The sequence below is a fragment of the Ochotona princeps genome, chromosome 9 (genome assembly GCF_030435755.1).
Source record: "Ochotona princeps isolate mOchPri1 chromosome 9, mOchPri1.hap1, whole genome shotgun sequence".
In the NCBI taxonomy this organism is placed as follows: domain Eukaryota; kingdom Metazoa; phylum Chordata; class Mammalia; order Lagomorpha; family Ochotonidae; genus Ochotona; species Ochotona princeps.
This window is the reverse complement of record NC_080840.1, coordinates 8,405,396-8,432,582: the sequence shown is the minus strand read 5'-3', so window position 1 is coordinate 8,432,582 and position 27,187 is coordinate 8,405,396. Positions and strand designations below refer to the sequence as shown.

General features: G+C 41.5%; 1 protein-coding gene across 1 annotated transcript in view; it reads right to left on the bottom strand.

Annotated features, from left to right (window-relative positions):
* ADCY8 (adenylate cyclase 8) overlaps positions 1-27,187 on the bottom strand; it is a 225,053-nt gene that overhangs the window by 113,975 nt on the left and 83,891 nt on the right. The window contains exons 3-4 of the mRNA XM_004580732.2: positions 11,002-11,132; positions 6,177-6,288 (exon numbers count right to left, since the gene is read on the bottom strand). Coding sequence (XP_004580789.2) covers positions 6,177-6,288; positions 11,002-11,132 — 243 coding nt within the window. The remainder of the gene's footprint in view (positions 1-6,176; positions 6,289-11,001; positions 11,133-27,187) is intronic.

Below are 27,187 nucleotides of genomic sequence, written 5' to 3'. Positions count from 1 at the left end.
ACAGAGGTGATTAATAATAGAGACCACGTTGTGGCATAGCATGTTAAGCCATTGCCCGTGTTGTCAACATCTCATATGAATGCCGGTTTATGATCTGGCTACTCTACCTGCAACTGAACACCCTGACAATGACATGGAAAAAAGCAGTGCATATGGTCCCAAGTGCCTAGGCTCCCACCATCTATATGGGTGACAGGGATCGTGCTCTTGGCTCCTGGCTTTGATGTGTCCCAGTCCTGGGACTTAAGGCTTTTCAGCAAGTGAATCAGTCTAAGGAAATTCTCTCTCTGTGAATCTGGCTTTCAAATAAATAAATCTTTGGAAAAAGGTGACAAATAATATCACCTCCTTTTGTGTCACATATTAAACAGAACTACTTTTCAAAACAGTGTGAGGTAACAAGCAGGTAAGAAGCAGGACGCAGTAGTAGGGGTCACAGATTCCCAACCTTAAGCATATAATGACACTTCAAACAGTTTATAGAAAAATGGAAGTAAAAGATGTTCATTTTGTAGCAAAAGGTTTTGAAATTCACGCATAGTCTTTTGTTAAGATGCATTTTTCAAGAACAGTTTGAAGACCCTGTCACATGATTCTTAAAAATCTCAATGAACAACCACCATCAAGGCCATGATATATACTCTGATGATGCATGGGAAATGGCTAGATGTTGAAGGTTTTAGAGGAAAAATAATTTCTAGTTGTATGGCATAGGATAACATCCTGGCTTAGGATTAAACTGTAAAGAAAGAAGTTCCAGAGACCGTCTGTCACCTGCTTCCTTCCCCCACTCCATCTTGGCTCTGTACCTCACAACAAATGACTTAACCTTTGAGTGTCAATTGCTTCATCTGTGAAATAGGGATAATAGCAGCACTTGCCTCATTGTGCGACTCTGATGACTGAACGAGAGATGCTTGAGATGCCTAAGTGCAGATCTGGCAGGTAGGGTACTAAGTTCGTGTTGCCTCCCTCACTGATGATGATTTGGGATCCTTGCTCCATTACACATCTATCACTAATTCTGGGTAGGTGATTTTATCTCAGTGACTTCTGAGATGCCTTCTAGGTATGAAAGCCTAGGGACTCAGGGCCTGTTGGTTGGGACAGGACGGGTAGGTCTCTCCTGGGGAAGACATAGTCCCAGGTGAGGAAATGGGAAATTTCGTAGAAAGGATCTCTGCACGAGAACAGCACCCTTACAATGCCATGCTGTCAAACACTGTCATCTTACAAATCTCATTGAGAATTGGGGGATTATGTTTGGAAAACAAACACCTAAAATTATCCTCCTAATAGAAAACAGCCGTTAAGCAAGAAAAAGAAAATTAGAACTGCTTCAAGGGCTTCCTCACTGAATCAGATTTCCAGAGCCTTGCCCACCTCCAAAAATGGCCACACTCTTTAAGGCTCCAACAGTGCACGTAGGCATGTTAGGATAATTTTTTAGAAGTTTGGGATGCAGATACTTTTGCAAGAGAACTGATAATGAGAATTGAACAAGTTCCCAGCTTTAGGATATTTTCCAAAATATGGTCAAAATGGAACTTAGTGAACAATTCTGTCCACTGGTGCTGGCTGAGCCCAGATTTTTGGAGCCTAGGGAACTCTCACAAAAGCATCAGGAGACTGTGGATGCCAGCATCCCACCTGGTCAATGGTTCAAGTTTTGGCTGCTCCACTTTCTCTCCAGCTCTCTACTAATGTGGTTGGGAGAGCAGTGGAGGATGGCTCAAGTTCTTGGGCACTGCATCCATGTGGGAGACATGGACGCAGCTCCTGGCTGTTAGCTTTGCATCAGCATAGCTCTTGCCATTGTAGCCATTTGGGGAATGAACCGGCAGATGAAAGTTCTCTCTGTCTCCTCTTTTTAAAATTTGCTTTTTTTAAGTTCTAAGGATAACTAACTGCTTTGGAAAAAGATATCAACAGCAAATAAAAATTATTAAACCAGTATATGCATGCAATTATCAAAGATGGCAATATTGTTGTGATTTGTTGGAGTTACAGGAATGTACACTTTCTGTGTGTACCTTTAAAAATTATTTATTTGAGAAGTGATGAGAAAGAAAGAGAGCGAGTGAGTGAGCAGGCAGCAAAGCTGGCTCATTTCTCAGATGTCCCCAAAAGCCAGCAGGGTGCATAAAGCACGAAGCTGCGTGGGTAGCAGGAGCCATGTGATTAAGCCTTCGTTGCTGCCTCTGAGGGTGAGTGCCAAGAAGAGGCTGGGGTCAGGAGTTGTCCCCGGGGGTTCTAATCCAGGTACACTGACATTGGCTTTGAGTAGTAACAGACTTCTTAACCACTTGGCCGAGCACCCGCTCCATGCACATTTCTGCTGTTTCAACTTTATATAATCAACAAACGTTACTTTATTAAGCAGATAAATCTGTAAACAGTGAAAAGACAAGATTGCTGAAAACACCCATGTCATTAACAAATTTAAGGAGAGTTCATGTTAAAAGGTCAGATTTCAGAGTATTTTATCCAACCAGAACCATCTAAGTAATAAGTATGTCCTGATGAAAAAGAGAGCGGATAAGATGAAGGTTGGCAAGTCTGGGAGCCTGGTCTCCTTAACCCTCCCTGCGTGCTGCTGTGCACTCAGCATGATGCACAATTATACAGACGGACACTTGGCATGCTCTTAGCCACCAATCTATCATGGGATTCAGTCATGAAACAGGCTTATTCCTACAAAAACATATCATACAATCCATTCTACGTGCTTACAAAAATATGGTCTCATTCCTGTGTTAATAACCTTGCTGGACATTTAGTTTGCTTATGTTAAAACCTCCATGTAAGAAAAAAAAAGTTCTAAGATTCAGTGAGGAAGCGTGTAACAACAAATATGCTCTTTTTTTGGTAAGGCTGAATTCGAATGGGGCTGGAATACACAAGAACTATTTGAAAGATCAAAGACTGGAAGTCCTAGCGTTGTTAAGGGTCACAAGGGCACTGGAAGTCCTAGTGTTATTAAGGGTCACAATGGCACTGGAAGTCCTAGTGTTGTTAAGGGTCACAACGGCACTGAAAGGTTCACTTAAGCTAAGAGGCATTTAATAGAAGACTTAGAAGTTATCTCCATATTTAAATAATGCAGTGAATAAAGGAGTGCAGTGTTCACCATTTACATGTGAGCTGGAGTCTTTCTGATCTTCAGTATAATAAAAATATACAACCAAGTATCAGGGCAAGGCAACTAGAGAGGATTCTGGAATCACGGGCTTTTAGTGCTAAAAGCCACCACAATAAGTGAATATTCGATCCATTTCATACCTAAACACCATTTTATACCTGTCTCCTAGCTGGTTGAGTGACTTAAAGTTGGGGCAGAATCAGCTGGGTAGGCTTTCTCATTACAACCATTGATTTCACCAACAGAGTTTTCAAACTTTTCCAAGGGTGTTCCAGTACAGTAGAAGGTACCGGAGGGCCTGTGGAAGGGGTAGACTGGCAATTACTAAGGGTGAATGCATGCTGACTACCCATTTTGGCCCTTCTCCTATACCATGACACTTTAAATGCATTGTCTGATTTAGCCTTTATTTCAATTCTTTCAGGAAATAGAGACTCAGAAAGATGATTTGCTCAAGCCGCATTCAAATCAAGCTCATCCTTTAACATCACCCCTCAACATGTTCTACACGAGCAGTAACACCTCTCTGATGTCTCACCCTTGATCTTACAAATGTCTAAACCATGGCATAAGGATTAAGAGGAAGCACCCAATCTTTGTTGATGGTTCTGTGTGGGTGATTTTTTTTTATCTTCAGTCATTCATTCTGTAAAATGGGGACAATAAAGAACTTTTCTCAGTGCTTTTTTATGAGACCTAAATGGATTAATTTGTGGGGAAAGCATTTGGCGCCATGCATCACAGCCATCTGGTAGATTATGAATGTTTAATATTCTTATCAAAATTAATACACACTAAGTTAGTTTATCACACATCCCTGCTTAATTTGACTTTTTCTTTAAAATCTTTAAAATTCATACCTCAAGCGATAATAATGATGCTTGCAACCACTGATACCTGACTGCATACCTCCACTTCCATCACCCTCACCTCCCTCCCTGTGTACACCATGACAGGGTGGAAAGCTAAGGCTGCAGAACAAAGTCCATGTTTCTTAAAATTCTGCACCATGCCCTCCAGGATTTCTTTTTTTTCTTTCCCCTTCAGGCTAATTTCTCACTGGAGTCTCTCATGCCCTTTATGCTCCAGCAATTTTGAACTTCTTGCAGCTCCCCAAACAAGCAGTGTGCTCTCACCCTCTCCTGCCTCTGCGTCATGACTCAGCCTAAAAGGCATGTCTTTTTCTAATCTGATGCCAGGAAGCCTCCTGCTCTCCCTCAAACCCAGACTGCACGTGGCCTCTCCTCGGGGTGCTGCCAGATCACCCCCACACCCAAGCATTGATGGCTCCTTCTTTAACCATCAGTGTGTCAGTGTGTGTTCATCACCACCTACACCACTCTGCTGCAATGAGCATGGAATTTTCTTTTTGCCTTGCCAGGCTATGAACTTCATGATGTAAGCACCTGTTTAGCCTTTTGTGGTGACTGGCACACGGTCAGGACTCAATGGCTGAACAGCTTTCACTTGGTTGTCTATTCCTTGGGACAGGTGAGGACTACTTGGACTGAAGTTGACCTTAATCACATCTGTCAGTTCTTATTGGAGGGAAGGTTTTGTTCATCTTAATATTTTTGAACAAAAATATTTACAATAATAGGAAATGACAGAGCTATGTGTACATGACAGCAACCACCAAAAACAGAAAGAACCAGTATAACTATTTTTCCCCAGATTTCTAATCCTCTAGATAAGTCCAACCCGCTCATTAGGAGGAGACCTTCATTTCTACCTTTTTCTCTGTCCATGCCAATGTCCTTGTTCATAGTTGCCCAGTACACACAGTTTGTTATCCAGGCATTTTGCAGGTATCTATGTTTCTAGATTCATGGTCGTTTCCTATCATTCGTATTTGGTTGCAGCATCCACTTTTGCTTTCTTCATGTAAAGAAAACATCTGTAATTTTGTTCTCCTCTCTATATAAAGTATCCATTCCAGATTTCTGGATGATTAAGATTTAAATATTCTACAATAAAATTCACAAGCTTGACAAATGTGTACAGTCATGTAATCACCATTATATAGACAAAGTCAATATAACAGCCACGTTCTTCAGAAAGTCTTCTCTCCAATGATTATGTGTTGTTTGTGGTCTTTAGACACAGAACTTAAGACATTCTTGGGCTAACCTTGCAATAGCATGTGACAAATGTATCATGCTTTCATCATCTATTTGTGACGTCTGACCAGACTTGACTCTAGTAAATTATTAGGGGTGGCTCTTTAAAAATTACTCTCATATTCTCAACATGCACCACCATGTACAACATCTAGTAGGTGCTCAGATGCAATATCTGAATGGATTTTCCTTCAAGCAAGGCTAACATAAAACAGGAAATTTGGATATTGTAAAAAATGACTCCCATTTGTTGTGATATCTTACTGAATTCCCACTACAGCCCTGTGAAGTTGTCAGTAACATATGCACCTTACAAACAGGCAGTTAGTCATGCCTATTTTAACTCAAAGCCCACTGGAAAATACAGTGTGACAAGGTTATTCCTTTGTAATTTCAGTGGCTTAGGATTACAGATCTATTTTGATAGCGAATGTTCATCTCCTTCGGTCAGTTGGCTAAAAACAAAGCTCTTAAGTTAGGTCAGTCACAATGTTAGTAGGATGGCCCAGAAGATTACTGGTTCTAAGAACAGGCTAATTCATTCCAGATGGCCGGCGGTGGCTATGAAATTGCGGTAGCCATCACTGCATGTACGGGTACCAAGTGCTGCAGCTGGATGGCACCTGGCCACGTGAAGAGGTAGTAATGATGGGCAAGTGGAAAGAAGATTAAAAAAAGATTGCTGCTCAACCGGTTGACTCTCAGCTGAGAAAATGAATCTAAAAAATTCACACCCAAGACTTGTAAATAACTAATATGTCTCCAGCGTGTGAGAGGGTCAGGGTTCTGTGCCCATGGATGGGATGCAGCATGGTAATAGCATTGGTGATGTAGTTTAAATCCTTTTCTTCCCTAATTCCACATGCACTCCCTCACTCCTGCAGAAGACTAAGAGGGACTTAAAATCAACTCACATGGGCCAGTCGATCAAATCTGGCAAACAGCTCGTTGAGCATCCTGACGAGCTCCTGAGCGGACAAGGTCGTGGAGAGGTTGGTAAATCCTTTAACATCTGCAAAAAGAATACTAAACCACAAGGGAAGAGGTAGGAGAAAGCACATTAATATTTCAATCCATCCTGGGAGACGTAACAATACCATCCAGATAAATAAACTATGTCTTTGGTTTGAGGTTTCACTCTCCATTCCATGAGAGACAAAGGAATGCCTCATACCTAGCAAGTATCTCAGCAGAGAGCATTCATCTAGGACAAGGGGACAACAGAAAGCCTTTCTTCCAATGAAGGGTGTGAAGTGTAGGTGGTGCACACAGCACCAAAGTTAATGTGTCATTGTGGAAAGGTAGATTTCTTGTAAAAAGCAAGAAGAACATTAATAAATTAGCTCTTTACTTTCAGAATAGGAGGCAATGCACGTGCTATGCTCATGGAACAGACATGGGAAGCAGGGGTGGAGGGACAACAAAATTTCGCCATCTTGAGTCCCATACATATATTCTATCCTAGATGGCAGACAAATTGAAGAAATTGTTTCTCAAAAATGACAAAGCTAGAAGGCCTCAAGTAAAATATTTAAGTCCCTCAAACTCTCACATTTACAGAAGGTTTAAGTTAGGTGAAACTGTATTCTATGTACATGGCTTGGTACAAGTGAAGAGGCTGGTCTTCAAAAACCTTATGAAAGCCAGACACTGCCTGAGTTTATCCAATAATTGCCCTGTGGGACAAGCATACTTCTTTCCATTATGGAGATAAACAAACTGAAGCTCTGAGAAGTGTGAATACTTGCCCAATATTGCACTGAGAGTATGTGAAGTAGTTGAAATGGTTCACGTGGTAGGGTTTTGTTCTGAAGATGATAAAAGCTGTGGAGGTTCTTATACATGGGAACAATGCACTCAGGTTTCCTATTTATGAAGTTGTCTCTGGCAGAATCACCACGCTGCCACTGTCTCTACGATTTTGTGTGGCTGAACGTATTGGCACATGCATAGGATTTGGGTATAGACTGATCTGAGTTCTAATCCCAGCTTGTCACTTATGAATTCTATGACTTCAGATAACACTTCGAACTTCCTCTGGCTCTTGGACCTGGTATTGTTCTGAGAGTTCTCCCTGAATTCATTCATTCACTCCTTACACCAGCCTATTTGGTAGATTTTGTTTTTTTTTTTTTTCATTTTACAGATAAGGTAACTAAAGCCTGAGTAACTTTCCTGGAAGTCATGAAGAGATAGGATTTGAGCCAGAAAACTGGCTCTGGAATCTGAAGTCATTATTGCTAAACTACATTGCATGTGCAGTAAAAAGAAGTGAAAGACCTTAGATCTGGAATTCAACCCACTTGCTTTATAGACCCATATACTTAAACTCTTAGTATCTACCTGTTTAAGGGGAGAATGGTTTGTTCATATATTCATCCATTAATTCAACTCTTTGTTATTGGAATGCTTATTATGTTCCAGTTACTGGAGACACTGTGCAGTGTAGACTGTACCATAATAACCTTTATGGAGTTTCAAGGGAAATAGATGTTCTGAAAAGTAAGGTTACACAATTTTCAGATGTGCTCTGTGTTGCCAGATAATCAAATTCCTTAGTCTTCTGACCATACTTTATGCACTCATTACTTTGTATATGATATACTTATTTCTTCACATGGCTTTCTTACCTTTCATTATGTATTAGAATCCTACTTGTGCTTCAACATCTTGCTCATACGAGAAGATTTTTCTTTTATGTAGAATTCTCCAAACCAGCCAGTTCACCCCTACCAGTCACCTGTCTGCTGTGCTACATCTCTGTCATGGTACTTAACACTCAAGAATATAGTCCGACCTGGCTGCATTCCATCTACTCAGATAAAGAACAGAAAGAAAGCTATTATTATGTTCCTCCTCTTTAGTACACTGACCGATTAACTGTCATCACAAGTGTTTTGTAATGTATTCAATCAGCAGAAATAGTCAGGATTGTCCCCCTTCCCCAGAGTGTGGCTGCAGTCACCACTGGTGTCTCCTAGGAAGTCTTTAGAACTGTAGGATTTCAAGCACCCTCACCAGATACTCTGCATCCGAGTTCACTTTGATAAGAGTCCCAGGTGGTTCACAAGGCAAAGACACCGGTCTAAGTCATGCTTGTACCAAAAGGATGTGGTGAGTAAAAGACGGAGGGGAGCCCCAGACAGCTCTCTGTTAATGTGCTTGGGAAAGGAGCCCCAATTTTCATTCTGCTACCCCTATGTGCTAACCTCGCGATCATCTGGTATTTTCATTCTTGGCATAAACTTGTTGCCTTCCAAGATGAATATACTGAATGAACATGGTAGTGTTCAACTCTAATTGTGTTCTATGAAGTTTTTATTTGGTTAAATATGTCATTTTATATAATTAATGTTCTGCAAGCATAGTCATTAAAAATCTCTAGTACAATTTAGTAAAATAATTAGGAATACTGGTATCATGTGGAATCCAATTCGTTGCCATATATCTTGGGAAATTTAATTAACCTCTTTGTTCTTCCATTTCTATTACAATAAAGCTAGGGTTGTTAAATCTATAACATGAGGCTACTATCATAAGATGATTTTGTAAACCATAGCATAGTCCTCATAGCATAGTCCTCATTTGCAATAAAAAGCTGAATGAGCAGAAGATCTCAGGGACTTTGAGCTGAAATCAACTGGAGAGTTTAAATGTTTTGTCCATTTCGAACAGCACTGGTTTTGAGCTGGGAAATTGAAGTGCATACAGATTAAATGATATGCCCAAAGGCTTGCTGGGAGTGTGCTCAAATAGAGAGTTCTGCAGTGAAAACTTGGCCCTGTGGCCCCAAGTAACCTCTCGACATACAAATCCTGCAAAGAATGGTGCCTCTTCCCACACCCCTTTCTGGTAGCCCAGTGGATGCATTATAACTTGGAAATGGCCAGCAGACAGCTTTTAGGGAAGGAAGGTAAACAGCAAACATCAAAAGCAACAGAGAACACAATTAGAAATGACTTTTCAAATACTCTCACACTGCATGGGGTTTGCTATGGGGGCTGCGGAAGGGGGCGTAGCAGCTGGTCTGGCTTTGTCTTCAGACATAGGCTATGCAGCATCCTCCTCTGCCTCCATCTCTTTGGTCTTATTTTAGCATGCTGCAGCCTTGCAGTGGGCAGAAATGGCCCCACAACCCCTGGTTGAGTTCATTTTTCCAGGGCTCCCAAGAACCTGGGCATCTTGCCACAGCTGCTCTCAGAACAATCAGAGCGTGCCAGCCAGTCTTTGTGTTGATTTTTCTCCCCCAAGAAACTGGGCTCATGGCGAACAACACCGAAGCATCTAGGCCAAGAAGTTATGCTCTGATTTAGTGTGTTGTGAATGACTGAGAAAGGGTCGCCAGTTAAAGAACCCAGGTGGATGATTGAAAAAAGGACAGGTGAGGCTGCAGGAGGCAGAATAGCTCTAGCTGTTCTCCATTCAGTGGAGCACTGACCCTTGCTCAGGCTCCCAGTAGGTCAGTGTGGGTGTGCAGACTGGTTCATTTCTCCCCCTTTGTTTTCCTTCTAAAGGTTGTTATTTTTTAATTCTCTCTTTCTCTATGGTTACAGAAAGTGACATGTCAACCAACTGAAGTTGTCTGTCTACATCACACTTTAACTTGGGATGAAAATAGAGTAGGGGAAGTAGAATGTACGGCAGAGCAAAGGCGTCTGCATCCAGTTTCTGGAGGCTGTGTGACAAATTACAATGGTGCAAGTGGTGCCAGGAACCAAGGGTTGGTAACCAAGCAGAGGCCTGTTCAGAGGATAAGGGCAGTGGCTTTGCAGCTGGCCTAGTGCTCTACTGAAAGCTGGACTACGCATCTGGTTGTATGACCTTGCTTTCATTAAGGCCCATGACCCAGCCTGCTTCTCTGTACTCGATTGCTTATTCTATGGACTACCACATGGCCTTTAAATGTATTTCTTTTAAATATCTAGCATTGGATCTTTCTCTTGTAAGACAGAAAGCATGTCTGAAATGGTCTATCCTAGATGCTTAGCCACACATGCTCTGTGCTTGTATTTATTTTCACTTTCAAAGTTTACATATCATGATTGTTACAATACTTATTTTACAAAAAAAAATGAATCTTGATATTCAGGTTAGTAAACTGCAAAAGATCCCATACAGAAAGGATTCCAAAAGCTAGTTTTCCTCACTCTAAAGGCCACCTTTTCATTTTCAGTATACACCATGTTGTCCAGCATAGCACTAGGTACAATGAGGGCATGGATGGATAGACAATCTGATAAACAGATGGCTGAATATGTGCAGAGCCAGATGAGTGGAGGGATGGTGAATGAGTGGTTGGATGGTTGAATGATTGGCCAATAATATGTTTACAAACAGAAAAATGATGCAAACCTTTTGTGTACTGTTTTGAAGATACTTAAGGGAACTATAAGGAGGGAATCTATATAATCACACCTTCGGCCCCCAGATTGCATTTTAAGATATTTTTTCTGATCATAGTTTAACTGGATTTTGTCTTTTCCATTCAAAGATGAAAGGCAAGCAAGCCTAGTGTAGGGGGAGCCAGGCAGTAAGGAAACTAGAAAAATATAATTGAGTTCTTTTTTTTTCCAGCCTCAATTTGAAAATGTAGAATTCCCTGAGGAACAATCACTAGGTAATGAATTAATCAGCAGAAGGAAGGAAGGCACTGACATTCAGGCAGACAGAAGTCACAGCACTGTAATAAAAGCAGCCAAGCACACATAGACCACTCAGAAACACAAGGTGGAGCATCACCTGACGTTCTCATAGCGATGGATGTAGATCCTATGGAACTGGTGCTGCAGGTGCTCATCTTCCACATTGGTCATGTCATTGATCATTTCCAGGACGACAAACCTGGGAAGAACAGACAGCACGAGACGCTCCTGGAATGAAACAATGAACAGGGTCAGTCTCATAAGGAGGAGCAGCAGTCTCAGATGGGTGGGTAAGGGTTCTAGAAGTTACGGGACCCTTGGTTGAACCTCTTGAGTAATTGCTAATTTCATATCACTCTATAAATATGACAAGAATTCATTAAATACTTATTTTCCAGGCTCTGTGCTAGGTACTAGCTAAACAATGGTGAATTAGGTAGAAGTAGTTCTTACTTTTTGTTTAACTACTCATTATTTGAAAGGGAGAATTACAGAATCTTTCTCACACACACACATATACTCAATCTCTCTCTCTCTCTCCCTCTCTCTCTTTCTCTCTCTCTCTCACACACACACACACACACACACACACACACACTGATCCTCCATTTATTTGCTGGCAGACTGACTTCTCAACTAACTGTAATGGCCAGGAGCAAGCCAGGAACTTGAACTCCATTTGGGTCCCCCATATGAGTGGCAGGGGCATAAGAGCTTCAACCATCATCTGCTACTTTCCTAGGCGCATAAACAGGGAACGTCATGGAACAGTTGGTACTGAAACCAATGCTCATGTTTGATGCCAGAATCACAGGTACCAGTGTAACTAGTTGTGTTACAATGCCAGCTGGATCTCACTATTGAAGAATACATATGTGTCGATATATATTGATAAATATGAGAAGTGCCATAAAGAGTAACTCAAGACAAATTACTTGATAACCAGATTGAAACCAAGGATTAAGAATAATTATAGTTTGCCATTGCCATTTACACTGAGACCTGAGAATTTTTAATGACCCAGGGCTTTTTAGGACAAGAGGATGAGGAAGGAGTTCAAGAGACAGCAAGTGCATATGGTCTCAAGCAGACAAGAGCAATGGTGTGGGTGAAGAAATGGAGGGGCACAGTGACAAGTGACAAGTTGGAGGTGAGGACAGAGGCTAGAAGCTAGAGGTAAGGATAGAAGAAAGAGAACTGAGGTTAGCATACAATGTCTTGCACTTAACTTCCACTGCAACTGGAAGTCACTGAACGATACTTAACAGAAGAGTGCCATGGGCTGATTTTCATTGTTAAGCATCACTTTGTGCGAAAGAATCATGGGAAGGGGCCAAGGGTAGAAGCAGAAGAGAAGGCATCTGGAGAAATCCCTGCAGAGCTCCAGGGTACAGGGTGGTATTGGAGAACCGACTGGCAACCAATTGAGAAGGTAGGACAGAAACAGAGTGTGGCCACTGCGATGGCCAGGTTTTGCTTGTGGTTGATAAGAATACGCTACATTTACAGGAAGAGGTGACATAGGGGAGAAATTGGGTGTATGAGACCCTAACTCTGTATTAAAGATGAAGGAACTTGTGGGAGGATACATTATAACTTACAGAATGGCTTTATTTGCTGGTGATTAAAGCAAAATGATTGGCTAGTTAGCAACATCAATTTAATCCTACAATGTCCCTAGGTCGCAGAAACAAGGGTAAGAATCTGGCTCCTGACTTTTTTGGGGGGTTGATGTAATGTTAAGGTGAGCTTAGGACAGGTGAATTCCAACCATGACTTCTCAGCTCTTTGCACCTATTTATGGATCTTAAATATTGTCATCAGCCAATCTCTCACGTGTTTCTTACCTGGAAAATAGCCACATAGAAACACTTTTTAAAATTTAATTGACAGACTGAGTTCTGAAGAAATGAACTATAACCAAGTGACAATACTGAATACACTCTTGACCTTTGCTATTCCTCGCTGGGGTTCCTGGTTGGGGAGCTGGAATCCACTGCTATCACTTACCTTACTAGAAGTGTACACTGTCACCTCTCTGTGCCTTGACTCCCTGATTTGGTAAATAGCAATACTATTGTCTGCTTCCCAGGGTTGCTGAGAGAATTCAATGAGATAAAATAGGGAGTTGGCATTAACTCCCTCCTCCCTCCCATGCCTCTACTTAATCCTAGCTCTCATGCCAACAGCTTTATTAAATGAAGTGGCTGCTAAGCATCTCTTGAAAGCTGTCTCGTCATTGGGCAGAGTGGTGCACTTTTGACAAACAATCCTACACTGTGTCCTCTTGTTCATAAGTGCCAGTTGTTAACTTCCCGTGTACTTCTGCTCTTATTCACACAATGGCCTGTGGATGGAGGAAGGTGCCATTCACGGCACTGTGGGTACCAGTGCTCTGCCACTGGTGGGGGTTATTTGAATAAGATGCCATCTGCGGCAGTTCGGTCTGCTAGCAGAAGAGAGAAGAGCTGGCTCACCCACTTCCTAGGTCCCCATGCGTGTTTGAAAATGTTTAATTGTGAATTGTGTTTTTGTAAGTGGTGTACTGGAGTGACATCTAAGGGAAAAAACGACACAGAGAGAAGAATTTCCATTAGGAATACAAAGATACAGAGACTAAAAAAAGTGGTGATAAAGAACATAAAATGATCCAGGGAGGGGAACAATGTGAAAAAGCATTCTTTCTCATGCGCTATTAGATGTCTCTCCCTGAAGTTTAAGTTCAGAGGTATATTTATCAAGCAACCCCCTGGACTCTGACAGTCCATTCTACGAGGCCTGGTGCTTCATTAAAGTTCAGTTGCCCTTTCCCTTCCTAGAATTACAAATTAGGCTCTATTGGGGGCAGTGGTGTGGCTGGTGGAGTTCTTAAAATCACCCAATATGTCTGAGATAGTGAGACATAGAATGAGAATTACTTGATAAACTCTGTAATGTCCTAAGGCACATTAATACACTTGGCCTTCACTATATGTTAACAGGAATGTATTTGAAGAATAATAATAAAAGAATCACACCATGGTTTTAGAAAATGCGTTACCTAACAACATGATCACCTAGACCATAGGCAGTAAAGTAGTTACTCACAGTCTCCTGACTCCAAAAACAGTTCTCCCAATGCTACTTCCTTAAAACATATTTTAATCATCTCTTATTTGATTCAAAGATTTATTTAGAATGGAAGTACAAAGTAAGACAGCTGCTGGGATATTCTTGTGATATGAATGAAAAATATGCAAGTGCAAATTCACTATGGAAGGTGGAAGTTCTTAAAAAGGATCCCTGAATACTCAGTAGGTTCAAACATGTTTTTTCACAAATTATAATGTTTATTTTACTCATTCAATGAACAAATACTTATTGATACTATCCCAAATACCATAAGTTTCCAGGTAGAGGGGATACAGAGTAAATAAGACAAACCTGACTCCCCACCTTTAAAAAATACTTATTTATTTTTATGTGAAAGAGATTTTAGAGAGGAGAGACATAGAGGTCTTACATCAACTGTTTCATCTCCCAGATGGCTGTCATAGTCAGAGACGAGCTGATTGGAAGGTGGTAACCTGGAGCTTCCTCTGGGCCTCCAGGTGGGTGCAAGGTTCCAAGAATTCTCTGAGCCAACCTCTGCTGCTTTCCCAAGTCATAAATAGAGAAGTGGAGCAGTGAGGACCCGAACTGCCACCCATATGGGAAGATGGTGCAGCCGGTAGAACACTAGCTTGCTATTCCACAGCACTGGCCCCAGGCAGGACTCTTTTTTTTTTTTTTTTTAAGATTTCTTTATTTTCATTACAAAGTCAGATATACAGAGAGGAGGAGAGACAGAGAGGAAGATGTTCCACCCGATGATTCACTCCCCAAATGACCGCAACGGCTGGTGCTGTGCCAATCCGAAGCCGGGAACCAAGAAACTCTTCTGGGTCTCCCACACGGGTGCAGGGTCCCAAATCTTTGGGCCATCCTCGACTGCTTTCCCAGGTCACAAGCAGGGAGCTGGATGGGAAGTGGAGCTGCCGGGATTAGAACCGGTGCCCATATGGTATCCAAGTGTGTTCAAGGCGAGAACTTTAGCCACTAGGCTACGCCGTCGGGCCCCCCAGGCAGGACTCTTGAGGGAACTTTACAGGCAGAGCTTTAGAAGGTTGCCGGATTGCATGAAAGCATGTGCATCTATACTAGCTGTTGCTTATGGGGTTATCAGAGAAGTCATCAGAGGCCAGGTGCTGAGTTAGGGAGTTTCACACACAATCTCATCTGGTATGCACAATAACATTACAATGGGGGTACCTAATTATGAGTTCACAAGTAAGAAAATTAAGGTTTAGAGAGGTAAAGTAACTTTCCAAGCTCATGCAGCAAAGGATGGTGTCTGGTTTTTTCAGGCTCTAGGGCTGTTGGAATACTTCCTCTGACCTTCTCAGAGACTTCTCCTAAAAACAACCCTCAAGGCCTAATTCTCAGCAGTGCAACATCCAATAAGCATTGAAATCAAAGGATTGTGTGGTGCTTACAGATTACCCAATTGATTATATTACAAACAAATCAAAATTGTACAGAATCATACAGCTAAAGAAAATTCATGAATATATACAAAAATGAACCTGGGATCTTTGCTACCATATATTCTGAAGACTAAAGACATTTTAAAGGAGGCATTAGGGATTTTATTACTAGAAGGGATACTGTGTGATGGATCTCTTTAAATGAGCTCAGCTGCCTCTGGACGAGTGGTTCTTGCATGGCCCTCACAATGTGAGGAAACGCCGCAGAAGCAAGTTATTAGTGCAGTTGATCAGAAGTGAAATTTTTATGGAACTGCGCAGTTGTGTCTTTGGATGAAACAGTGTGGCTTTGCTGGGCAAACCCTTGTTGGCTTGCACACATTTTAGAATCTACGTGGACGGACAGTCTTGTCCATCGTTGTGAACTTGGGGTTAATCATGGTGTATCTTCAGTGTTGGACTAATCACACGTCCTGGTGGTGTTGCTGCTGTTCTTCCGACCTTGAAAATCCTTTCCTCCTTTTCTTTCCCCCCAGTTAGCTATCCATGGACGCCTGCTCATCTTCAAGGTCTAGGGTGGCTCTCCTCTTTTCAGGGAGGCACTTATTCATTCTCTGTCATCCTGTTACTTTACACAGGTCTTTTGTTTGTTTGTTTGTTTTAGGATTTTTAAAATTTATTTATTATTTTTAATTCATTAATTGCATTGTATTATGTGACACAGTTTCATAGGTACTTGGATTCTCCCCACCCCTCCCCAAACCCTCCCACCATGGTGGATTCCTCCACCTTGTTGCATAACCACAGTTCAAGTTCAGTTGAGATTCCCCCATTGCAAGCATATACCAAACATAGAGGTCTTTTTTGTGATGTTTATTATATCACTTGATACTTGTCTCTGTGTTAAATGATAAACCCTGAGCTCTTCGAGTTAATGTTTTCTATGTCTCAGGCTTAGCATAACACAGAGTCAAGAGACTGCAATAAATGTGTAAGTAACAAAGGAGCCAACAGATCCCATAGAAAGGTCACCATAGGAAACACTGGCCTGAAGTAAGGAGGACCAGGTCTAGTGTTGTGGTGCAATGAGTTAAGCCAGTGTTTGTGATGTTAGAATCCCCATTGGAATGCTGATTTGAGTGCCAATGGCTTTGCAGGGGGAAAAACCCAATATTCATTTGCCTTGATCCAATGATCCAGGCAACGGATGACGGTTCAAGTACTTGGGTTTCTGCTGTACACTTGGGATAACTGGTTGGAGTTCCTGGCCCCTGGCTTCAACCTAGCCTAGCTCTGGCTATTGTGGCCATTTTGAAAACTGAACCAGTGGACAGGAGATCTATTTCTCTCCTCATTTCTGTGAATGAAAGAAAGAATGGATGAATCTTTATGAGAAGCACAGTGAAGATCTTTCATTCTTGAAAATTCTCAAAGGCTTTTTTGATCCCCAGTCTTCACAAGCTCTAACCATTTGTCCGCCAAATTCCCTCTTAATCTTTTAGGGCTTTCCTCTAAAGCCATTCAGTGTCCCCTCTTTTGGGATGTCTAAGCATGGTTGCCTTGCAGTGCAGTACATCTTCTCTCCAGACTTTCCCTCTTGCAATGCTCATAACATATTGCTAGTGCTTACTTCTTCTAATAAGTATACAATTGCTTTGAAGACAGTGGTTATGTCTCTTGTTGCCTTGTGAACCTTAGCAACTTCCACAGTGCAAAAACACCAGCTCATGAGCATATAGCAGGCATGTGCTGTTCAGCTCAAAATTACATCCTGTATATTAGCAGAGAATGTCCTAGAATTATTTGTTAAATAGAAATGTGTAGAAGCAGCATTGTTCCAATATCAAGCATCATGCAATCAATGTTATTATGTTTTCCTTTTCTCAAAGCTTTACTTAATTTTTCAAAAAACAAAGGGTGAGTGGGAAAGAGAGGGAGAGATAGAGACATCTTCCATCCACTGATTCACATCCCAAATGGCTGTAGTGAGTGGGTTAGAGCAGCCACCACCAGGAACTAGGAGCTCTAGCCAGGACTTCTGGTGGGTGGAAGTGGATAGGGACTCAGACCATCTCCTGCTGCTTTCCCAAGCACATTAACAGGGAGCTGTTTAGGAAGCAGAACATCCGGCACTTGAAACTATGGTTCAGTGTGCTACACCTGTGTCATAGGTGATAGCTTAACTTGGTGTTCCACATTGCTGGCCCTGAAAGAGTCCAACAATAAAATTTTTCATATCAGAATTCTCTGGCACCCAGATGTGCTAGTCTCCAGCCAGCTGTGTCACTGGCATCTGTTCCAGCTCCTGTCTGACTTTCTAAGGTGTCCTCTGTAAGATAGTACTTATATAAACCTATTATCACCTTTTTTTGGTTTCCCTTGGATTTGTCCACTGTTTAAGAAACATCATTAAAATATCCTGAAAACAGGGGAGTTTGCCCTTGGGTAATATTCCCAGATCCTACTTGCACTGGGGTGCAGTACAGAATCCTCTGCTAGAGCCAGTTTTTGCCCCTGGGTGGCTTCAGCATGCAGAGCCTGCACATCTTTGTCTCCTTGGGCTTTTCCATTTGCTTGAAAGAGACTCAGGCTGATTCAAACTGCTTCAGTGGCACCTGTCTGGTTTCCTTTCTCATATGATCAGACATATTCTCATCGTTAATCAAAAGGATTTCATTGGGCCCGGCGCTGTGGCCTAGCGGCTAAGGTCCTCGCCTTGAAAGCCCCGGGATCCCATATGGGCGCTGGTTCTAATCCCCGCAGCCCCACTTCCCATCCAGCTCCCTGTTTGTGGTCTGGGAAGGCAGTCAGGGACGGCCCGATGCCTTGGGACCCTGCACCCATGTGGGAGACCTGGAGGAGGTTCCAGGTTCCCAGCTTCGGATCGGCGCGCACTGGCCGTTGCGGCTCACTTGGGGAGTGAATCATCGGATGGAGGATCTTCCTCTCTGTCTCTCCTCCTCTCTGTATATCTGACTTTGTAATAAACTGAATAAATCTTTGAAAAAAAAAAGGATTTCATGGGAATTATCTGCTACAGGAAACTCTGAAGGGAAGTCCAGGTGAAAACAGATTAATGATAGTCGTGGTATGCAAATGTCTACCACAAGAAAAGGAGCAGGGCAGCCCTGTAATGCAGGCAGCCCCACTGGGCTCAAACACAGTAGAATTATCTGAATGGAGTCAGGATCTGTTCTCAGGATCTTCCAAATTGTGAGAAGCTCTCCGTTACCTTCCCTTTTCTCTACTGCAGTTAAACAGTATTAACTCCAGTCAAGGTCCAGGCACTGGGGAGAGGCTTAATCTGGAGTTATGGAGAAGCAACTTTTTTCCATTGCCACACAGTATAAAGGGGCCCAAGTGTTCATATCCATTGTCTAACCAAAAGCTCGCATTAATTATAGGAGGAAGTAAACTGCTATTTTCATTCTGTTTTACATATGAAAAAACTGAGAATCAGCGGTTAAGTAAGCTGGGCAAGGCCAAAAGCACACATTTTTGTGAGTGTGCAATGAAGACAAGAGCCTGCATTCTTGTTTATTCTGAAAATGGAATCCTAAGTAATAAGTGGCACCATGTTGAGTGTGGAGAGATGGCAGAAAATAGAAACAGACATGGTGCTTGGCTTTGCAGAAGTCACATGCTGAAGGTTATATAATACATGGTAAACACTGAGAGCAGTAAGTGGCCATATTAGCTCAATGGGCAATGTGGTATTCCTCAATAATGTCTTCTAACCTGGAAGCTGAAGGACAAAATGCATAATTCTATGGGAAGTCGGGGCAGGTGCTTTAGGCACAGGGGATCAGCAAACACGGAGGCCATTCTGCATTGCCATCCCTTCCCTCACTCAACAACTTTTATTGAGGTTCTAGAAAGAAGGGATAATAGACACTGTAAATGTTGAGTGCAGAAGGAAGACATCAGCGTGGACATGAAGGCTGGCCAACTCTCCGGTCCTGGAGGTGCCAGAGGAAGAGGGGGAGAGTCACGTTATCAGAAAGGCCCAGTAAAGTGGACTGGCAAAGGGTGCCAAGTACCATGGCAGTAAACTTGTAGCAGCCTACACAAGAAATATGGGTAGGCAGTCTTGTGGTTTAGGCAGCATTTTATCCATAGACGGTGAGGCCATGGTGCTGGGATCTGGAGGAGGAAAGAGGCATCAGAGTTGACACAACAGAAAGCAGGAGAAGCTGGGCTTCTATTTAGTTTATAATTCAGACCTAGGGTCAACAGAAGTCTACTAGAAAGAGCTACTGAGACTAAACTTTGAGTATGTAGTCTTAGGGACAGGAGTATGATCATCACAAGAACAGAAATTTCATACTCTGATGTCATTTTTTTGGTAAAAAGGGTTTATTTATTTGAAAAGCAGAATTCTTGATGGGAGAGAGTGAGAAAGAGGGAAGGAGAGAGGAGAGAGAGTCTATTTGATAGTTCACTCCCAGATGGCTAGCATGTCCAGGGCTGGGAGGATCAGGCTGAATTCAGGCACCTAGAGCTCCATTTGGGACTCCTCTTTTGGTGGCATTAGCTCAGATGCTTAGGGAATCCTCTGTTGAGGTCCATGTTCAGGGAGCTGGATTGGAAGTAGAACAGCTGGGGCTTGAACCAGTGCTCATACGGGATGCCAGCATCACAGGTGGCGACTTGATCTGCTGCTCCACAATGTTGGTGCCTACGCTCTCAAAGCATGAAGTTTCTTAGAAGAGTCCCTCATTCCTTTAATCACTATTGGAGCTACAGCTGGAATGTTTTCTCTAGCTGGTTTGCCAAAGAGACACCGCCCCCATGAAGCTGTGTCTGAATCTTACTAGGCTGCATGCACTTGCCTCCTTTGTTCTACTAAAACGCACACCTTACTGTGGTAAAATTACTGCAGGCTGGTCCCTACCAACCCAATTGTTTGACTTAATTGATTTGTTGGATCAAAGCATTCTGAAGACTCAATGGGATGGTAAAGGTTTCTGATTCTCAGGCAACTAGCTAAATGCCAAAAGCTTTGCTTGTGTCTGTAGTCCACACACACTTAGCATCAATCACTAGACTTCTTCCTAAACACAACTGATTTAACAACCTATTAACTAAAATTAAATAAGGGAGAAAAGAAATATGAGGCTTGTACCATAATGAAATCAAAATTTGAGAAGACTTCATAATGAAGAAGAGCTAAAAATGTTATCAAATTAGATGTGGACAAGAAAAGTATAAAAATACATGAAAAAAAATCACAGAAATCTAGATGTCACTCTGGTACTTTTCTACTGCACTTTAAGGAACCAGAAATCTTACCTGAGGCCTGAGGGACTATAACTATTGTCTCTGTAATAAGCAAACTATATCAGGTTTTTTTTTTTTAGTGGTTTGACCTTATTTTTAAACAACTGGGTAATAAGTTGCTTAGTACACACTTAAATTATCAATAAAATGTTTTTTCGTAATTTCCCTTTTCAATATACTTTTTCAATCAAGCAAGTAATTTCCCATTAAGACTACATCAGCTAAAAGGGACTTTGTGATTACTGTTTGGGTGGCTGTTGTCCTTCTTAGACTGTGAGATAGCCGAGAGCCACAATGATGCCTGCTCCACAATGAGAATCCAACACACTCTCAACAAAGGATGAGGGCTGTGTTGGTTTGATCTCCTTTGCTATCAAAGACACAGACACTCTATCCAACACAGCTTAATCAAAACCAGATGTTATCATAAACACATGGGCTATTTCATGGAATCTAAGGGCAAACCTACAGCAGGACCTTTGAAATAAAATGATTTGGATAACCTACCATGATTCTCCCTGAAATTTGTGTCTCTGCTTCTACTGAAAGCTAAAGTCACTCTCATGTCCTGATCATCAAGACCTTTGAGCCCTTATACCTCATATCCTTCCTTGGTTATTTGGAGGAGATTCTTGTTCAGTTTAAGTGTCAAGCTGTACAAGGACTTTGACTGAAGCAACCGACCGTTTGCAGCCACTCTTGGCTAAGGCACATGGTCAGGATAGACAGTATGGTCATTACTGGGGTGATCATCAAGAGGAGCGTGGGTGGGCTGGATGAAGAGTAGAGCAGAGAGATTCCAGGAAATTAATGAGCACAATGTGATAGTCAGTGCATGTTTGTGGAAGGAAAAGATGAAGAAAAATAAATACCCAACCCAGAAACACATGATTTACTCTGAGAAGTAGGACACAGATAGCTAAAATGAAAGCAGTGATTTCAAAGGGCCACATAGTATAATGGTCATGTGCACATCTGTGGTGCTGGGCAATGGGTTGGAGTAATACCTCTGTCCCTTCCCAGTTCAGAACTAGAATGCTTACCTCACATCTCTTTGTCACAGACCTATTCCTTTCTGTGACATTGAGGATGATGGTAATAGCATTTATGTTATACAGCTGATGTGTGCCAAATGAGTTAACATTTATTCAATATTAAATAGCATCTAGCACATTTTAGCCACAGCCTAATGTTTACTGAATTCACTGGCAAGCATGCTATTTTAAGCATTGTTTTAGAACTCTAAAATTGTATATTGTTGCTAAAGCTATTGAACATCTAGAGGATATTTTATGAGAAGTGTGGGACAAAAGAATGCGTATTAATATGTGAAAAGGCAATCATGAAAAACCTACAACAGCAAGGTTTTAATACTTTAAAAAGTGTTGTCAAAATCTTGACTCTGACATTTGGGTCAAATCTTCAAAGGCCTTTCTGAGCGCTTGCACCCAGGACTATTTTGGAAACTAAATGAGCAGAAGCTTTCGTCTAATTGGTTCTTGAAAGCATGTTCTGGGGGTGTACTTCACACTTACTCAGCAAGGAGGCTGAGGGCCAGGACAACACCATCCCCGCTTGTTGGTGTGTGAAGCCCTTGGGAACGCTGGTTCTATTGAGACACACAAACACTGAAGTGTCTTGGCACCAGGCAAGGTTGAACTGAATTCTGGCTGAGCATAGCAACTGGCTTGCTTTGTGACTGCACTAATGTACAGAACCCTCCTTCGAGCATTGGTTTCTTCATCTACATATCTGCAATAAAAGCTTCCACCTCTTGGTACTGTTATTCAGAAGGAATGACCTAGTTCTCACTGACCTGGTGCAAAGTCCTAGGTACTTACTAAGTAAGTACTCATCATATAAGAGCCAGTTCTAGGAGCCAACTTATGGTCCATGGCATGCATTACTCTACCATCTATATTAAATGATAAGGAGAGCTATTTAAAGGAGAAGTTACAACATTCTAGTTTTATTTATTTATTTATTTATTGGTTATCTAATTTTAAGGAGTGAATCTTTACTCTCATCTAATCATTAGCTGTTCTCAATTTTGTCATATTGGAAACATGGCCACCAAGAGCTCTTCTGCTGTGTTGATTTATTCTATCTTTGCCAAATGCCCACCGAGTTTCAGGAAACCCAGACACTTGTGGCTGACAGGGACCAGCCATTCACAGATGCTAACTAAGCTGTATGACCTAATGTGAGTCACTCTGCCTCTCTAATACTCCCTTTCAACACCTGGAAAATAAAATCTGTAGCCCCCGTGAAATTTTTGTAAGGCCTGGGGAAATGCCCAACAGCAGTAGTTACTTCCAAATCCAGGCTGGAGAAAAGTGGGTGAAGTTTGTACTGGGTGCGAGTTGTTTATGGAAAATTCAAATTAGCATGACAAATACGGAAATAGGAGAAAAGTTCAGTTTTTTTGATTGTCTGCTGAGAATTGGCAGGGGTTTACTTTGTGGTGTCAGTGGAGAAAGCTGAATGGATTTTAAATCCATTCTGAATGTGGTGTGACAGATTGGATATAAGAGATGAAAGGAAGAAAGGCATTTTGGATAATTTATGCAAACGCTTGACACATAGAAAGGATTTGATAATATTTGGCTATTGATGTTACTATTAATATGCTCTTTGAAGTTGAGCACAGGGAACTGTATACTCACTAACATATCTTTAGGCTAAGTCCAAATTTGGTATGCAACAGGAGCCTCTAAAATACATGATTGTTGAGTATTCATGGTATGTTTTGCTAACAAGTAATGTGGGGTTCTACCAACTGTTAGATGTTAGTAATAAACTACCAACTATGGAATTTGTCATCTCCTTGTTTTGGGTATTTGTGCTTCAATTAATTAGACATGATAGCATTGCTCCCAGCTTAAGATGTGGTGCTGACAGCAAATCTCTTGCAATAGGGTTGTATGTGGATGAAACAGATGCTAGTTGTGACATTGATAGACCTAAAGCGCCCCCCATGATCCATGGCTCTATCTTTCCTCACTCTTATCTATCTATGACTACAATTCTGACATCAGGGTTAGGAAAGTACTATTCATTCATTTGCTGAAATATGAATGTAAATTCATTTATCATTTTTTTTCTCAAAATGATTGATTTACTTGAAGAAAATTATCACTGCGCCATCAGGCTGATTTAGGGTGGCAAATGCGCTGATTAGTGGGAGATCAGGGAGTGTACAAGCACAATTCTGGACCGAAGAAGGTCAGAGAAGGCTTCCTGGAAGAGGCAATTCTTGAGTTGAATTTTGGAGAGCAAGTTTATTTCATAGACAAGAGAGAACATTTTTAAGTGGAGCCAAGTGCACATGTGAAGGGATGATGCTGTACCCATAAGGCTTCAAATCCTTGGAGCTGAGAAATGGCCAGATCATAAATATGCTTATGCACTAAAGTGGGGAGCATTATTTTATGCTAAAAGTTATGGAAAGTCACTGAAGTATCTTTTTTTCATTACTTCATTGAAGTGTAATTTACACGGAGAAAGGTTAACATACGGTCTGGGTGCACAACTCCATATATTACTGGAAAGGCAGATCAGATTCAAGAAAAGAAGGAGAGATGGAGAGAAAGATCTCCCATCTGCTGGTTCATTATCCGAATGGCTGCAGTGGCCAGAGATGAGCCAATCCAAAGCCAGGAGCTCTGAGTTTCTTCTGGGTCTCCCATGTGGGTGCAGCGTCCCAAGGCTTTTCCTGGCCACAAGCAGGGAGTTGGATGAGAAGTGGAACAGTTGGGGAATGAATTGGCACCAACATGGGATCTCAACATTTACATGGGGAGGACAAGCAAATTGAATACCATGCCGACCCTTACCTCCATATATTTTTCAAACAAGAACACTCTCATCAACAGAAATGACACCTAAAAGCAGACATAATGGAATCCAAGATACCCCTTGAATCCCTATCCAGTCACTACTCTTATAACAATAGGGAATGTGTGATTTCACATGGCAGGCTAATGTCCAAGAGAACTGGACCCATTGACAAAAATCCTCTTACTGACCTCACTTTACAGGTCAAAGTCTATACAGTCAGTAATTTCATTTGGTGGTAACTTGAGCTGATGGTGTAGATTTGTTTGCTTGTTGTTGTTACACAGACATAGAAATGGAAACGCTGAAAATGTTAGATCATTGTCTAAGAGCACATGCAGCCTGACTTGGAGGTCATCTTTTTCTTGCATGTAGTGGATCACCTGGTGAAACAGTCTATTCAATGGCTCTGTAATCTGCTGGGGAGAAATCATCTGCTACCTACTCGTGGCATCCCTTCAAATGTTACGTAGCTGGCACACAGAAAGGACCAAGAGAGTGTCAGACATTGTATTCTGCACTGTGGAACACAACAGGCAAACCTCACTTCATTTTCACCGAGACTGCAGTCTGGTTGGTGATAGACCAAAAATGACTGCAATGAAATTAAAGAACATCCTGACATAAGTCAACCCAGGGCGTCCATGTGCCTCTTGTGCATTTTACAGAGACATCAGGATAATACAAGTGAAACCTGAAATATTTTGAGTTGTTGGGAGTTAGGTTTCCTCTTGTCCACAAATCAGTACTTTCTATGGTTCTTAAAGAGTTATTTATTTCTACTTAGGAATGAGAGATTTTTCATCCAATAATTCATTTTGCCAGTATCTGCAACAGCCAGTGTGTAGGACCAGGTTGAAACCAGGAGGCTAGAACTCAATTTGGGCCACCCACAAGGGTTTCAGAGACCTGAATACCAAAACCATTACAGGCTGCCACCCAGGATTTATACTCGCAGGAAGATGTATCAGAAAAAATACAGAACTTGAATCCAGAATCACTGATCCACACCACACCACTTAACCTCCACACCACAACTTGCTCTGTGGCTTCTTTGTTCTGTTTTTGACTTCCAATGTAGGCACTTGGTAGATTCTTCTTGGTGTGTGGCTTCTTTTACTCTCTCTATATAAAGAGTTGTCACTTGGGGGTCCTCACCTTCCTGGCTTTTCAGTATTTGCGGCTCCTCCTTTTAGTTTCAGCTTCTTGGGCATATGATTTTCTGTGTTTGTTGTAGTTTCTGGGCTAGGTTTTTAAAAAGTTATTATTATTGTTGTTAATAACATTTTAGTATCTTTGCTGGTGCTTTCTGCTCTGTTCACCCCTTTAAATTAGGGGGAGCAGATCTGAATTTAATAACTCAACTCCTTCCTGTCTTGTCCATGTAGTTTTCCTTTATACCTTTACCCGGATGAACATCTTTAGAGATCTGTGTGTCAATCCAGACATTGTACTCATATTTGTATTATGATTTCCAGTCTGGACTCAATGCCCATATATTCAGTTGCCAATTGGATGATTTCACTTGGAAAATCGTTGGTAACCTAATGTTAACATAACTAAAACATCAGCTTTGGCTTTTTTTTTAACCCCATCACTGGTCCGTTTGAGTAAGCCACATGAATCTTTCTGTGCTGTGAATATAGCAAAGTTGTTCTCATCATGTGCCTATTGCGTTAGGAACCTCTGATGCCTGGAATGTTATCTGTAATACCTTGCCTGTTTTTCTTTCTTTCTTTCTTTCTTGGGCTTCAATCACCCATGCCCAACTTTGGGGAAACATTTCAGGCTTTCTTTGACACATCACCAGCTTTGTAAAATATCACTCTGCTCATCACAATAACGTGTTAATATCTTTCCATCTCTGGATTCTTTATCTCCCCCTTATGAAGTATAAATATTAAAGTCCTAAGAACTTTAAGCAATGGCTGAGACCTAATAAATGCTTAATAAGTATTAGCTGACTAGCTGCATGGATGGCTTACACTGTATCCTTAAAGAACAGGCTGTGGAGACGCACTGAAAGAGGGAAAAACACTGAAAAACCCTAAACTGCGGTTTAGTAGAAAACCTAACTCCCCCAAATCTCAACACATTCTACTTTTCACTTCTTTAAGCAGGAACCTTAGGGATGAGGCTAGCACATCTGTAATGATTAAGTCTTTGGTGAGAGACTGTCAAACCTTTGCAGAATCAAGACAGATCTCTAACAATGTGTAGTGCCACTAGAGCTAAAGACTTGACAAGGGCAGAGCTAGGTAGTAGCTGCCTACTAATTGGCACATACAAGTGTGTAGAGATTCCATTCAAAATGCCAGGAGAACAGAGATTTCAGTGTATAAAGGTCAATGCGGATAAGCACATATCTACAGTCTGATATTGTCCATTTTGTGTGCTTTGCTAAACCGTTCTTTCTCTGGCCATCAACAAGGCTGTGCTCAATCTGTAATACAAACACATCCACACACATGTGTGTGCACAAGGACACAGTGAGACTGATCCACACTTAGACTCCGATTCATTTGCCTTTTTAGGACAAAACAATTAGCAAGATTATACTAGTAGCAGAAATAAAATCAACATTTAAGTATTTTTAATATATATTTCTTAAATTATCAACAGAGTAGAAGTATGTTTGACATTCTTTCAGTACAATTCATA